This window comes from Mya arenaria, chromosome 2 (genome assembly GCF_026914265.1).
Source record: "Mya arenaria isolate MELC-2E11 chromosome 2, ASM2691426v1".
NCBI classification, from domain to species: domain Eukaryota; kingdom Metazoa; phylum Mollusca; class Bivalvia; order Myida; family Myidae; genus Mya; species Mya arenaria.
In genome coordinates this window covers 44,305,989-44,320,999 of record NC_069123.1, presented here as the reverse complement: position 1 = coordinate 44,320,999, position 15,011 = coordinate 44,305,989, and the positions used below count along the sequence as shown (strand labels likewise).

Below are 15,011 nucleotides of genomic sequence, written 5' to 3'. Positions count from 1 at the left end.
ATTTGTTATAAAGATAATTAAAGAATATCTTTAAAAAGACACATTTTTCTTAACCAATTTAACTGCACCTGTTCCATTATATTTGTGTTTACTAGGGCTCGATTGTCCATTGTGTTACACAGTCATTTTTCGCTGCGTTTCTGTTGATAGCTATCAATGTTTTTCATTACATTTGTGTGGAATGTTCACCTCATCCACACAGCACCCACAATCGGCTCCAGATCTGCCAGCGTCAAATGTCAATAAACTGAATGAGATAAGCATGGGGGAGACATCTGGGTTTGGTTACCCAAAACAATTATCCAGTTTTTGCTTTACTTGTTTTTTTATTAGTTGTCAAGTGTATAAATCTATTGCAATATTTTCATGAAAATGAATTAAACTTTGTGCTCATCCAAAAAGGGAGATACAGGAAATATTTCCAACTTAAGAAGTGACCATGAAAAGGTGACCCTACCTAACGCATGCTAATTGGCTGTAAATGTTATTAGTGAACAGGGACAAAAATATCATGCAAGGACAAAGATGTTGTATATGTCATATCTTTGTTTCCCTATTTGTTGCCCGATCTAACCATTTTATATTGCGGATACCAACCAATGGGTGATTAATGGCTGTTTTGTCGGGTTATTAAATAATGATATTTTTATGCCCTGAAAGTGGGGCATATAGTAGTCGCACTGTCCTTCCATACATCTGTCAATCTGTCCACATACTGATGGATATATATTGGGTAGTTTATCCTTCATTCCATATAGAAAATAAATTTGTTTAATAGTACTTGTTGAGTTAGGGTAAGTTAGAGTAAGGGTATTGCTGGGTATATTTTGAAAATGGGTAGTAATGGGAAAATACTGAACAAAGACCCATGTGCGCATCGGTCCTTCCATCTGTCTTTCCATCTCTCCATCAGTCAATAACTTATATGATTGTTTAAGCTGTAGCCTCCTCAAAGGTCAAGGTCACAATTGGAGGTCAATTTAGTCTTACCTATATCAACAAGGATAAATCGGGGGCATTTGTCATAACCCTGTGACAGTTCTTGTTTTAGATTTAAATTATCTTAATTGTGTTTCATGCAAAGATTGTTAGATGTAGTGTAAACTCTACATCCAGTTAATAAAGGCATATTAACAAGTGATGCAGTCAACTTTCACTTTCAACAGATTCTTTTCTGCATTGATTTTTAGCTCGCCTGTTTAAGAAGTAAACTAGTCAAGGTTTTGTCATAATTTTTGTGTCGTCGTCAACAGCGTTTTTGTAAAAGCTTTCATCTTGGCCATTAGTCAAAAACCATTGAAGATGTTCAAAGTAAAATTTGCAAACATGTTGCCATAGGAAATACACATGTGTATATTAAGGCCCTTAACCCTGTCTTAATGAAATATAGTTTTGTCAACTTCCAAGTTTTAACAATCACTTGTACACGTTTTAAAAGCCAGTGTAAAATAGGCTTGTCATGTTCGTCAAATAGTGCAATATATCAAGCTTAAGCTGATATGGAAACAGAGATGAACATAAATTTTTTATATACAATTATTCAGTGCACTGTTTTTACAGCTTGGCCTTTCCAGTATTCTGACACTGTAAGCTGATATGCAAAAAAGAGTTGAACATGTATACATTTATTTGATGCACTGCTTATATAGTTTTGCCTTTCCAGAATTCTGACACTATGACATTGCTTAGTTGTCTGATAAAGAAACGTGTAATCTGGTCCTACTTTGTTTGGTAAAACCCATTTAAACTGACATGTTTGGCAAATGCTTATTCCAGGTGTTACCAAAAATGATATACTTGCACATTTCAGACATAGTCTGTAAGTTTAAATGTGTTTTACCTATGCATACAACAGATGAATCAGTCAAGTTTTACCCATGCTCATTCCAGAGCTTTAGCTATTCATGCAACAGGAGAATCCATCAAGTTTTACTTATGCTTATTCCAGGGCTGAGGAATACAATTGTATGAATATGATGCTGGTTGGTTCATTCAAAATTGGCAAGACTTCTCTGCTCAAACACCTGATGAAGAAAGGCAGAACAATGGCGTCCTTGGTAATTAAACCTCTTGCATCTTAAAAAATTGTAACACTGCCTGATTGACAAGAGTAACCTATAGAAAATAACTTATAATTTCAAAATAATTGTAAAAATTGAGTTATAATGTTTATCCAAAAATAGCTAATTTAAGATCATGTTTGATATTCAATGACATCAAATTAAAATCCGTGGACTTCTTGATCAATACCTACAAATAAAAAATAAATATTATGTCAACATAAATGCTGCTTTACTATAAACTCTACCAATGAACCTTCCAGCAACACTTCACCCAGCGTGAGGACAGCACACAGACGGGAGTGACGAAAGATGGAGATCCATTATCAACTGTTGGTATAGATATCTGTCAACTCATCTTTGATGGAAAGCAGGGTGCGGTCGAGTTCAGGACCTGGGATTTCGCTGGTCAGGTTAGAAGTTGTTGATTAATTTTTTTATTTTTTTTTCTAAAATTCATATTCTAAAGGTTTTTGAAGAGCAATGAGCTATGGTTTGCAGTGAGAGGCAAAAACTTAAATCTTGGCTACAGCTTAAAAAATCATTGAATTATACATGTAACTTATGACACAAGTTGCAAATGACAATGCAAATATGTGTCGTATAACTCATAATTAGTTATGAGTTATGCCCTATAGTCAGCTTGCGATTCTCTTGTTAATTTATGTGAATTTATATCATATTGCCTTCCATTCCTCAGAAAGAGTATTATGCAACACACCAGTATTTCCTCAGTCAGCGATCTCTATATCTCGTGTTGTGGAACCTTACAGAGGGGGAGAAGGGTATCAAGGAGCTGAAACAGTGGCTCGTAAACATACAGGTATGACAAGATAAATGGTAAGCTCGTCTGCCTTTTTGAAGAAAAAAGTCAACGTATATTGATAGCCTTGCAAAAACCTGGACCATGGCCATGACTCAAAATAATTTGCATGTCTTCTTTGTGTATAACTTATATGATAAGATGTCAAAAAGTATCGTTTATAAATAAACTGTGAGACCCAGTTTTGCTCTTCACAGTTCCAATTCTCTTTTTGTAAATGAAACATACAGTTTGTCTTGGATGTTTATTGTGATGGCTTCATCAGGCTCAGGCCAGAAATTCTGCAGTGATAATTGTGGGAACGCACCTTGACGAGATCACGAAGAGTAAACACTTCCCAAGCTCAATGGAGGCGGACATGGTAAAAAAGATTCAGGAGAAATATTGTCGCCAAGACAACGAGTACAGTGGTTTGCCAAATGTCATCAAGATTGTGAATGTGGCATCAGGAAAGAAGACTTTGAATATCGATAAACTGAAAAGTACCATCTATGATGTTGTGTTCAGACTCAACCATCCAGGTTAGAATTGAAACAATAAATAAGTATTTTTCACTTTTCCCTGTTACAAAATTTAAGTTTAAAAAATCTTATTGCCATCTTAAATGTTTATAATCTTATAATGAAGGATACCTTGCCAGAATGTATTTAAATCACATACTGATCTACTCTAACAGCTCGTAAGAATGAGAAGCTGTTGGGTCACAAAGTGCCGAAGAAATACCTGAAACTACAGCACTGTATCGAACATATTGCTGTGAGGAGGATGAGCGAGGGAAAGGATCCTGTCCTAGATGAAGATTCCTACATGTGAGTCTCTGCATTCCCATTAACGGTTTCTTAATTGTTCATTACACTTCGAAAATGTCCTTTGGCCCTTGTTATTCATTAGTTACTTCATGGAAGTATAAATTTCAAAACTCTTAGCCTTGAATAACATTGAAGAGTGCACAAACTTGAATCCATTCTTTTTTATTTTGTTGGCTTGCCAGTTTTTCGAAGAATAACAATTGCGGAAGTGTCATAGCTTTGATGTCAATTGTGACATCATTGTAAGTGTTATGCAAAGACTTGAAGTCTGGCTATAATTAAAGAATGGTTCCAAGATATTCAAATGAAAATTGGTACACATGTTTCCAGAGACAATACACACACGCAAAACAAGGCCCTTAACTCTAGATTTAATAATTTTCCCTTTTTTGACTGAATAACAACAGACTAGCTTTGGCATTCATTCTGCCCCATTCTTGTTTTAAATATACACATTTGGTAGGTTTTCATTTTATTCTGGGAAAAAGGCTGAGACATTTTTAAAGCACCAGGCACACTAGGAATTTTGTTCCTTTATGACATGGTAAGATTATCTATAAATGAAGATTTTTTAACATGTCATTGATAACTTGTAATTTCAGATGGGATATGTTTGGAATTCAATTCTATGGTATGCTTGATTTCAATCATAGATGCTGAGAGGTTGTTCACTAACATACTAAGTGTATAACAGTAAAACCCCTCTAATTAGACCACCTATGGGACTTTGAGAAAATGATCTTAAAAGTGGGTTGGTCTCGTTACCGTGTTTGTGCTGATAACGTTTGTGAATGGTCAAGTGTTGGAATACATTAGATTCTTACTATGTGTTGCTGGGTATTGGTATTGCATATTTACTTTTGGTTTTAACTTAAGTTATGTACCATGCAACAGGTGCCACTTTATTTCACAAATATGGAGCTATAGTTTGAGTCTGCATCTGTGGCCGAGTGAAAGCTTTTAAGCAGAGTAAATAAATAAAAAGTTCTGTCATTTATTCATTAAATTATAAATTATTCAATGAATAACATGTATCAAAACAACACTGTTTCAATTAACACATAGCCCTTAAAATACATGTTGTTGTGAATGTTGATGGAAAATAAATTTTAAGACTGTAGATTATGAGAACTCAATCTCAATCAATGGTTACTCAATTAATTAATTATCTATTTCAAAAGGGAAACTAATAGCTGCACAACATCATTAAGCACCTATCTTAGGTCCTGTAATTACGTTTTCACAGTGAGTCTCCCCCAAAATCTAATAAAAAGCATTAAATCAATCAAAACCCCACCAATTATCATGCACTAATGTGTATTTCACTCTAACCTTGACCTCTATCGTAAAGGGGCTACTTAGTTGTCGTTAAGTGGTTCCTTACAACAAATATACTCAATATAGTGCTTTTCAGTTAAAAAGAAATACTAGTTTATATAAAATGTTTTTTAAAAGTAGAACATGCCAAAACTTATGCCCGCACCAGAGCATTTAATCCACTGGTTCTCTGATCAAAAGACCGTGGAAAGACTCCCTGAAAATATGGCCTGTACTGTATGAAGTTTCATAAAGGAGAAAAAATGCAAATCCAAGACAGCAAGAAGCCAAATTTCAAAAGTTAATAAACAACATATATTTTCTTTTATTATATATTAATTACACATTTTCAATATGCTAATATTGATAAATATGTAGTACATGGCAGTTAACATGGTGTTGTTTATGAGTTTTCACTCTTTTGCAGCTTTCATACATAGTGTTGCAATATTTTGGTACGTGACTCTGATTTCAACCATTTAACTGATTGTGGACCATTCTAGCTACATGTACATGCCAGTTTGCAGAATTGTTTCTGGGGTAGATCTCCAGTGATTGTGTGTAGCAGATCCAGGCCAGATCCAGCCTGTTCTCCAGTTCCCAGCAGTGGCCCAGCATATTCCAGACTGTATCTATGTGGTCATAACCTTCACTTGAAGATATGTAGAAATGAAGATTGTTGAGTGCCTCGAGTTTACTCTGATGTTGGTTCAGTTGTCTGTGTGTGAGGTATTGGAGGTAGTGGAGAAATGGGATACAGTCAATCACTATATTGTCCATCCATTCATGGTCTATTGCTGGAAGTCTTTGTTGCCTGTCTTCACCTACAATTGTTCTGAACATTTCATACCTCAGATGTTGTGGAACACAATTTATTTCTTGATTTGTGAACAGGACATCAATGCCAGTATACTTTTGTAGCATGTCTTTGAATGATGTGTTGATTGCCTTTTCCATGAACTCTTTGCATGGACCGGTTAGATTTCTTCCCTTACATGAACAAAATTGCCACACTTTAGGTCCAAGTAGGCCCTCACAGCAGGTCAGCCAGTTTGTTGCTGCCTCATACTGCCAACTGCAGTACAACATTGAGGCAAACTTCAGTCTGTTGGACAGCAGGTCAAAGTCAAAGGACAGTCTGAATAGGTGGATAATATTCTGTGTGATAGGTTGGTTCCGGTAGATACACTTTGAGGCTTGGATGCAGGCAAGTCTGCCACACAACTGTGGTATTATCAAAGAAGTGAATTCAGGTTCTAATTCTTTATAATTATCAAGTTTAGATACCAGTGTTTCTAGGTATGCATTTATCTTTTGTTCTACATTAACCTGGTCACCAATAAGTATCAAATCAATATACTTACAGGCATATGATACATACCAACCAAACAAAGTCATTACTTGGACTTTGTTCAACTCAGATCTAGAGTTAAGATCTTGTGTATTCTCTAAACAACAAACAGAAGTTATTCTTCTTCCAAGGTTGTCCATTTCAATTGAAAACATGTGCTGGAAGTTACTGTTCATGATTTCTGCTATCATGGAATGCAGTTTGTTCTGTTCATGTTTGAACAGTTTTCCAGTGAACAGATTCACCCCATATATTGTGTAGTGTGGACAGTACTTGATCTTCAGCCATCTGTGAAGTGTGGTCAGACAATAGATGACACACTGAACAAGGTTTTCCTCCCTCCATATCTCTGGCGGATATGTCTCGATGGTAAACAACATTGCAGTCTTAATGTGGAATGGCCTGAAACGGTCATCGACAATCAGTTTTATGTTTGATTTTCTAAGAATCTTAAGGAATACATAAACTTTATGCTGCACTGTACTCATGTCAAACATCATGTCTTTCCATCATAGAAGTAGAAAATCTCCACTCTCTCTTAGATAGGGGATAGTTTGGATATTCTTGAGGCACATGGAATGTTGTGGATTTGCACCTGATTGGTCTTGAAGGATCTTCAGTGTATCCCTGTGGCACAAGGAACCCTCCTGTCTTTTTTGCCTGGGCCAGTGTGCCAAGACTTGGCCAGTGACCAGGGCGTGGCCTATTGAATAGGAACTTGCATTCTTCAGGAAGGCTGGCACAATGAATGGCGTAAACATTATCCGACATTTCATCCCAGCTTTTTGATGGACCATGCCAAACAATCTCTCCTGACTGGCTGTATTTTCTTATTGTTTCATGATACTCAACTTGAGTGTTTGTCCACAGTACACTTTCCTCACTGTCCACCATGTCACTTGGCCCTTTCTCCTCTGTCTCTGGTAAAGGGAGATCAGGTCTCACCCACTGTAGCCAGCAGTGCTGCGGTGGGCAATGCTTAGGCTTTACCACAAGGAGAGTCCTCATTCCCTGCTTCCATTCACCCCAGGCTAGTATTACTGGCATGTTACCATTACAATATAATGTGTCAATATCTGACTCCATCCCAAGTGTTGTGGTCCCCTCTGTCTGACTGCCAAATTGACAGTTAGGGCCCTAACGTGTGACTCATAAATGATCCTCTCAATTGTTTCCCTCAACAGCCATGTTCTCTTCCTCCTGGTGCGCATGTAACTGCTGACCCCAATGTCCTCCACACCCAGGACAGACCCAGGGACAGCAGCTGCATATTGTTTCTGTCCATTGTCTGGAAGGTTATTGCTTGATATAACTAAAAATGTGCATTTAAGTGATAAAATCAGACTTAAAGATAAACAAATATTTCTCATTATTGAGATGCCGCCACTGCTATTATTTTTTCTACTTTATTGATTTTCCTTGAAAAATACTATGGTATACTTTCTGTTTCAATGTTCTTCTTTTTCTTTTGTTTTTAATCAAATTTAAAATTTGAGTTAGTGGTAGTAATGAAATAATAATCGAGTACAATCGATAAATCGTAGCTGACAATGCTTTGTCGACGACAATCGATAGTGGTTGTCCAAAATCGATGTCGCTAATGTTACTTCCAGAAACTACATATTTTTTGTTGTGGTAAAAGTCGAGTAAATGTCAATTTTTGTTTCCGGTAAATTCTCGTTGAAGTCATTTTAACATGGGAGGTCACTCTCTTACACAAATGCGGTGAATGTAAACACTTTTGCTTAAAGACTTACAAACTCGTTTTTATTTGTTTATATATTTCATAAAACCTTCTTCAATAACCTGTTTCTATGGTGTGGTGGGTCCGGTCTTACCTGCTAATACCGGTGATCCTGGCTCGATGCATTCTGTTTTTAAAACCTTTTTTGGTATCGTTTGTAATTAACTAATTTACTTTTTTGTGAAAGTTTTATGAAAATAAGATTTTGTAACGAAATGTTCAATATAACAGTTTATTGAATGTTAAGCTGGTTCACAAATATTTAATATGTTTTTACATGGATAGCATGCTAAGATAACTTACTTGATGCGGTGTGCATCATTTTGCAATTAATGTGCAATTATTAAGCATGTGTTGTGTTGTTATGTTTTTTAGTTAAGTTATTAAAGACAGAAAAGGTTAAGGAAATTTACTTACTGTTGCAAATCACTCTTACTGATTCCAGGTTTAACCATTTAAATGATCATGATGATACTATGTATAAAGAATGAATTGCTTACTGATATTATGAACTTTCGATTATTGTCCGATAGTAAATCGAAATGCTTGGTACGATTCGATTCGATTATCGATTGCAAATGGAGTCCGATTTTCAAACACTAGTTAGTGTTATTAACATGTAACATAATAATATAACCAGTGAAATGATTTTGTAACATTACCTTCAATATGAATATAGGTAACCACAACATTTTCTGATTGATTTTATCCCTCAAAATATTTGAGAAAATATCATTTGAATGACATGAAGGAAATTCCTGCTCTCTATAAATAGAAACAGGTAAGTTTTATCAGATGATTGTGTTTGTCTATTGGTGATGTAGGAAGGACGGGTTTATGTCTCTTTATCTCTTTATCTTTATTATAAAGGATTAATTAAATAACTGCAATCTACAATATCAAGTCTATTTAAACTTCCGAAGTTCCAAAATGTCACCCTGCATGATTTTCTATTCTTAAGGTGTCTGACCCACAAATAAGCTGGCTTCCTGATGGCTCCATTAACCTAAATGTTAAAACTTGATGCCTGCTGTCCCCATACAAGTTTGGTATCATTTAAAATGTATTTACTTGCTGATTGATATATGTAAAAAGTTGACATGAAGTTATTACAGTTTGTATGCTCCTTGATATACCCCCACTTCACAGGAAACAAATGTGAATGACTGAAATTTGACACTAGCTTTTAAAGGATAATTTAAAATATACTATAAAGGTGGAAATTCAAATAATCTTATGATTAGATCTAAACAAGTCTCATATTCAGAACAGAGATCAATTGGCTGTCGTTATATTATTTTATAGGCAATCAATTTCTTCCTACAAGCCTAAATGCAAAATGAGTTACATCTGCCAAAACTGTAATTATGAACTTGTTTAAGGTATATGGATCAGTATCTGACTAATATCAGTCCAAAAACATGCTTTGGATTGGATACGTTCATGGAAACTCAATCTCACTAAATCTTTTTATTTTTTATATCTTTGTGAACCACTTATACAAATTCTGATTTTATAACAAAAATACATATTCATCCATTAAAAAATGTGAGGACATAAGGGTCAGCATGTAAATCTGCAACAGAAGGAGGTGAACGTGGCTGATGAGGGAGACAAGTGGGATGATCAATGATGAGTTGCATGGTGACAACTTCACTATAGGCAACCAGAGCGGATCAGCGCACTTGGAATGAAATCAGGTCTTGATGCAATACATTCATATCATGACACACCATTTGGAGTAAGTGGATGCAGGGGTAGAAGAATCTCCTTGTGGTATAGATGGAACGATCCCCTACCCCCAGCATTGCAGGTAACAGGGGTTAAAACCTGATCTTGCATGACCAGACATGAAGATGACAGAGCTAAATGACATGGCGGACAGTGAGGCAGAGGGATGATGACCAACTGTATACACTGGCACTAGCATGTAAAGGAAAATCTGTAGGTCATTTCAGATCTCCCATAACAAGACATAAAGGTGACAGGACTAAATTACATTGTGAAGACCAAGTGATGATGCCCAACCCTATACACACTGGCATTAACATGTAAAGGGTCATTTGCGGCACACATTGAATCCTTTTCCATGTTGGTCATTTGGTTTTCAAAAAATTATCACTAAGTCAGGTAGTAATAAAAGAATAAACTCAGGGGTTCAATAATTTACCATGTTGTTTCATGTTTTTCAGCATGATGGTTATGAATGAGATGTCAGTGGTGGATGATGGAATCAACTTCCGGAACAAAAACGACATTCACCAGGCTTCGCGTTTCCTACATGAGAATGGTATAAATGAAATATGCATTATGGGATTTTTGTATTCTTGAAATGATAATGTCAGTGAAGAGAGGTCTTCGAAAATGAAGAAATAGAAAATGATGAAAAAATAATATGTTCATTTGTTGAAGGTTGACAGTCACAAATTCTGATGCTGAAATATTTTATTTTTATGCCGCAGGACCATGAAACTACAGTGGAAGGTTGCCTTTGACCTGTACATGACCCCTATTGTTTTTGGGGTCAGTAGTTGAAAGGTCAAGGTCACAGCCATTTTTTAATCTGTCCCAACTGTGATAATAATTTGAGAACTGTTTGACCCAAGATCATTACACTTAAGAGGTAGAAAGCCCTTGACCAGTAGTTGACCCCTAATATTTTGAGGTCAATTGGTCAAAGGTCAAGGTATTTGCCAACAGTCTTAGGGATTAAGGATCAAGTATTTCAAAGGTTGAGATATTTTTTTTACTTTCCTTCAAACTTCATGAAATTGTAATATTTTAATATTTTTACAACTAACGCTTCCTGATTATCTTTAAAACAATGACGGATGTTAGCTTCCTATTGCGGTGTTTCTGATAAGTATTAAGTAATAAGTATCTTTTCCTATCTTGCAGGGGTAATCTGCCATTTTGATGACACTGCCCTGCGAGACCAGTACTTCTTAAAGCCCCAGTGGCTCTGTGACCAGCTTGCAAGAGTCGTGTGTAACAAACTAACTGGCATCGAAAATAAGGGTAACATATCCAACTTTAGTAGAATATGATTTATCTGAATGAAAAGAATTGAAACAGTGTCATATTATTGATGATCTATTACAATTTTTATTATAGATTATTTCTTTTATTGTAAAAATACCAGATACAGTGATGTATTCTACTTGACCCTCTGTTAAACTCTCACTCAATATATTGTATCCTATGATGGTATGACAAGTCACTATGCATTTATGATCTATGATGTTATGACACATCTAAACACATTTTTGTTCAATGATAGTATGGCAAATCTAAATACCTTTATGTTCCATGGTGACACATCCAAACATATTCATGATGGTATGACACATTCCAACACATTCAAGTTCTCTGATGTTATGACACATCTAAACACATTCAAGTTCTTTGATATTATGATACATCCAAATGCATTTATGTTTCAAGGTGGTATGACACATCAAAACCCATTTATGTTCTATAATGGTATGACACATCAAAACCCATTTATGTTCTATAATGGTATGACACATCAAAACCCATTTATGTTCTATAATGGTATGACACATCAAAACCCATTTATGTTCTATAATGGTATGACACATCAAAACCCATTTATGTTCTATAATGGTATGACACATCAAAACCCATTTATGTTCTATAATGGTATGACACATCCAAACACATTTATGTTCTATAATGGTATGACACATCAAAACCCATTTATGTTCTATAATGGTATGACACATCCAAACACATTTATGTTCTATAATGGTATGACATATCCCAGCACATTCATTTCATGCAATGATTACTTATTCTCTGATGTACTATCTGTCCATCCATCTGTTCCTCTTGATGAAATCTTGATCACTTGTATAATTGTGACTATGAGGTCAAAAACTTGGTCATAAGGTCAATCTTGTAAAATCTTTGAAGCTCACTAGAGACATCATATTTGGTCCAATATTCATCAAACCTCATCAGAATTGTTTCCTTTATAAACTGTTGAAACAAAATAAACTGGTTCACATATGATCAGAATAAGATAACTAGGTTTTTCTGTCTGAAACCAAATCATTGGAACCATATTTTTGTAGGGATTGGTTCGAATATGTTCAAATTGTTCAGAATGTTCTCCTTGATCAAGTCTCAAACGCTTGTAAAAGTAGGTCATATGGGGTCAGAAACGTGGTCACAAGGTCATATTGTAGAAAATTCTCTGGAACACACTAGAAGCATTTTAATTGGGATACTATTCATTAAACTAAATCATAATGTTCCCCATGATAAAACCTTGGAACAATCTAAAACTGGGTCATATTTGATAAAAATAGGTCACTAGGTCAAATCTTTCAAGATGTTTTTGTGTGGAATCATATTATGGTAATGATTGGTCAGATTATGTTCACAATTGGACAGAATGTTACCCTTCAGGAAATCTCACTGCATTTTTAAAGTGATTCACATGGGATCAAAAACTAGGCCACAAGGTTAAATAATCTGGGAACATGCTAGGAGCAGTACATCTGGCACAATATTTCTGGGAGTTTTAGGAACAACCCAAGGCTTTTTATCCACTCCAATCTATATGAAACTTGATCAAAATATTTGCCTTGATGAAATCTTTGGCTAGTTTTAAACTTCCTGTAGGTCACATGCGGTCAAAAACTAGGTCACTAGGTCAAGTCTTAAAAAAACCTTGAGGACATTCTAAAGGATTATTTTTTTCAGTATTTCTGGTCCAATTTTCATGTAAATTTATCAGAATGTTTGCCATGATGAATTTTTTTCATTAGTTTGAAACTGGCTAATGTGGAGTCAAAAACTAGGCTACAAGTAAATTTAGATGCTACACTATTTACAATATTATCTTATTTCAACAATTGTAAACAAACTCATATCCATCACTCTGCAGCCATATTGCATGTTTTGGTCATACTATTTTACCAACACTTGATTTCCATTTGATCTAATTTACCAAATAGGCAATTTGCTTGTTTTGACCAGTTGTCATATATTATTACTAGCGATGAGCACATTTTTTTGCTTTGGGTAATGTTGTGCAGCTCAATTAACATTTGACTTATGATTGAAAAGGGCTGCCAGTTTGTTTTTGATGACTGATTATAAAATATGAGGTGATTTTTGCAGTGACCTACATTACATTTTTTTCCTCTCACTCCCATGCCCTCATAAAACTATGGACTATGATGAATATTATTTAAAGAAAACAGATGTGTCTTTTTAAATGTACTGAAAATTCAATTGGCCAATACACTGAGAGGAATCAATGAGGCATATCAAAGATAGCTATATAGTACAGATTTCTACCAAAGAAATTGGCTGCAGCATGATTTCTATTGAACAGTCAATCTTAAACATGATAGTATGATCAAAACTTATTATAAAAACTTTTGTTTCAGGGGTTATGCAGAAAAAGCAGCTGGTTACGATTTACCGACACTCGGACCGAATCGGTCAGTACATTATCAGCCTCCTGAACAAGTTTGAAGTCGCTCTGGCCATCGATGATCAGAACGTTCTCCTTCCAACTCTTCTGCCGACACATTTTGAAATTGTTGACCCAAAAATTCTTGCTACGGTATGGATAGATTTGTGTTTGTTTTTTGGTTTTAACTTAATGCTGTATTCAGCCGCTGCAAGAAATGACATGTTTCATGTTGACCATTAAGACTTTTTTTATTCTGACTTTTTTATTCTGAAAACATTCATTTAAGACTTGCCTTACAATTTCGGCCAATATTTTACATTTAACAGTTTATTTGTTTTGTAGTTTAGGATTTCCATTATGTTGAAGTTTGAATACTTTTCAGGTACCAATTCGAAGAAAGGGATCACCTCCTAATGTGTCAGTGAACAGCGTCAACTCGTACCCGCTGCCATTTCAAAACCAGTCTACAAATCAAGGTGAAATGTCTGTTGCAAACACTAAACCAGACAACAATGTAGTATTCTCCAACACCCGTCTGTACCTGCTGACATACTTCCCAAGTGGATTTTGGCCTCGTCTGATCACCAAAGTCTTATCAGACGAGTCTTTCTATGATCATGTTGTGAATATGTTCAGTATTCCCCAGGAAATTAAGGACCGGTGCCCCCAGCTACAAAATACTGTACCCTCCTGGCGTTGCTGGCAGACTGGTTTTGAGCTGGTGTACTTTGATAATGTGATCATGCAGGTCAAAGAGGTGCAGTCGTGTACCGACTATGGTCGTGGGATGTGTGATTATGCCAACGATGGGCTGTGTATGAAATGCTTCTTCGATAACAGTTGGAATCCCCTGGATGTTGAGGATAGCGTCTTGTTGGAAATATCATTCCGGGCTGATAAGTTGACCTTCAACTTCAGTTTTAATGAAAGCACAGCATCAGGAAATTCGAATTTCCAGGCGATTGAACAGAGAGATTTTTATCATGATGAAAAAGCTAAGACCGGAGTTTTAGCAAAGGTTGTAGAACATATTGACAATTTATTGCAGGATTGGTTTCCGGAAATCGGAGAGTCTCGTTTTAGCCAAACTTGCTTGGGTCGATATTTGGTAACAAGGGTAATTCCCTGTCCTTCTTGTTTACAACAGGAAGTGAAGCACCAATCTTCAGACAAAGGAGCTTGGGACGTTATTACCCAATCAGCTACCAGCTCACAACCCTTTAGCATTTCTAACTTAAATCTGGAAATCAGTGTTGAAAATGGCCAAGTTACTGACCAAAAAAGAGTAATGTGCACATTTCTTGTTGAGCGTTGTATCAAGAACGTGTTAGAAGGGATGGATGAAATCTGTGATGTTCACAAATCAGTGTCACCATTGCTGATGCCAAATGAAGATGGAGTGATCCGAGAAATACACATTGCGCCAGACGCTGTAAGTTTGTTTTTGGGTTAAGG

The 15,011-nt window shown here is 35.8% G+C and overlaps 2 protein-coding genes across 2 annotated transcripts in view; one reads left to right on the top strand and one right to left on the bottom strand.

Annotated features, from left to right (window-relative positions):
• Positions 1–15,011, top strand: part of LOC128205132 (leucine-rich repeat serine/threonine-protein kinase 1-like) — a 45,580-nt gene that overhangs the window by 17,984 nt on the left and 12,585 nt on the right. Inside the window, exons 12-20 of the mRNA XM_052906578.1 lie at positions 1,949–2,057; positions 2,324–2,473; positions 2,761–2,883; positions 3,149–3,404; positions 3,560–3,692; positions 10,297–10,394; positions 11,003–11,122; positions 13,528–13,706; positions 13,939–14,988. Coding sequence (XP_052762538.1) covers positions 1,949–2,057; positions 2,324–2,473; positions 2,761–2,883; positions 3,149–3,404; positions 3,560–3,692; positions 10,297–10,394; positions 11,003–11,122; positions 13,528–13,706; positions 13,939–14,988 — 2,218 coding nt within the window. The remainder of the gene's footprint in view (positions 1–1,948; positions 2,058–2,323; positions 2,474–2,760; positions 2,884–3,148; positions 3,405–3,559; positions 3,693–10,296; positions 10,395–11,002; positions 11,123–13,527; positions 13,707–13,938; positions 14,989–15,011) is intronic.
• On the bottom strand, positions 3,748–10,258 carry LOC128205140 (uncharacterized). The gene is made up of 2 exons (XM_052906590.1): positions 8,767–10,258; positions 3,748–7,648 (listed from the first exon to the last, which is right to left on the bottom strand). The coding sequence occupies exon 2, from the start codon at positions 6,858–6,860 to the stop codon at positions 5,481–5,483; it is 1,380 nt and encodes a 459-aa protein (XP_052762550.1). The 5' UTR covers positions 6,861–7,648; positions 8,767–10,258; the 3' UTR covers positions 3,748–5,480.

Coding starts and splice junctions, on each gene's coding strand:
- LOC128205140 (XM_052906590.1), bottom strand. CDS start 6,860: ATGATGTTTGACATGAGTACAGTGCAGCATAAAGTTTATGTATTCCTT.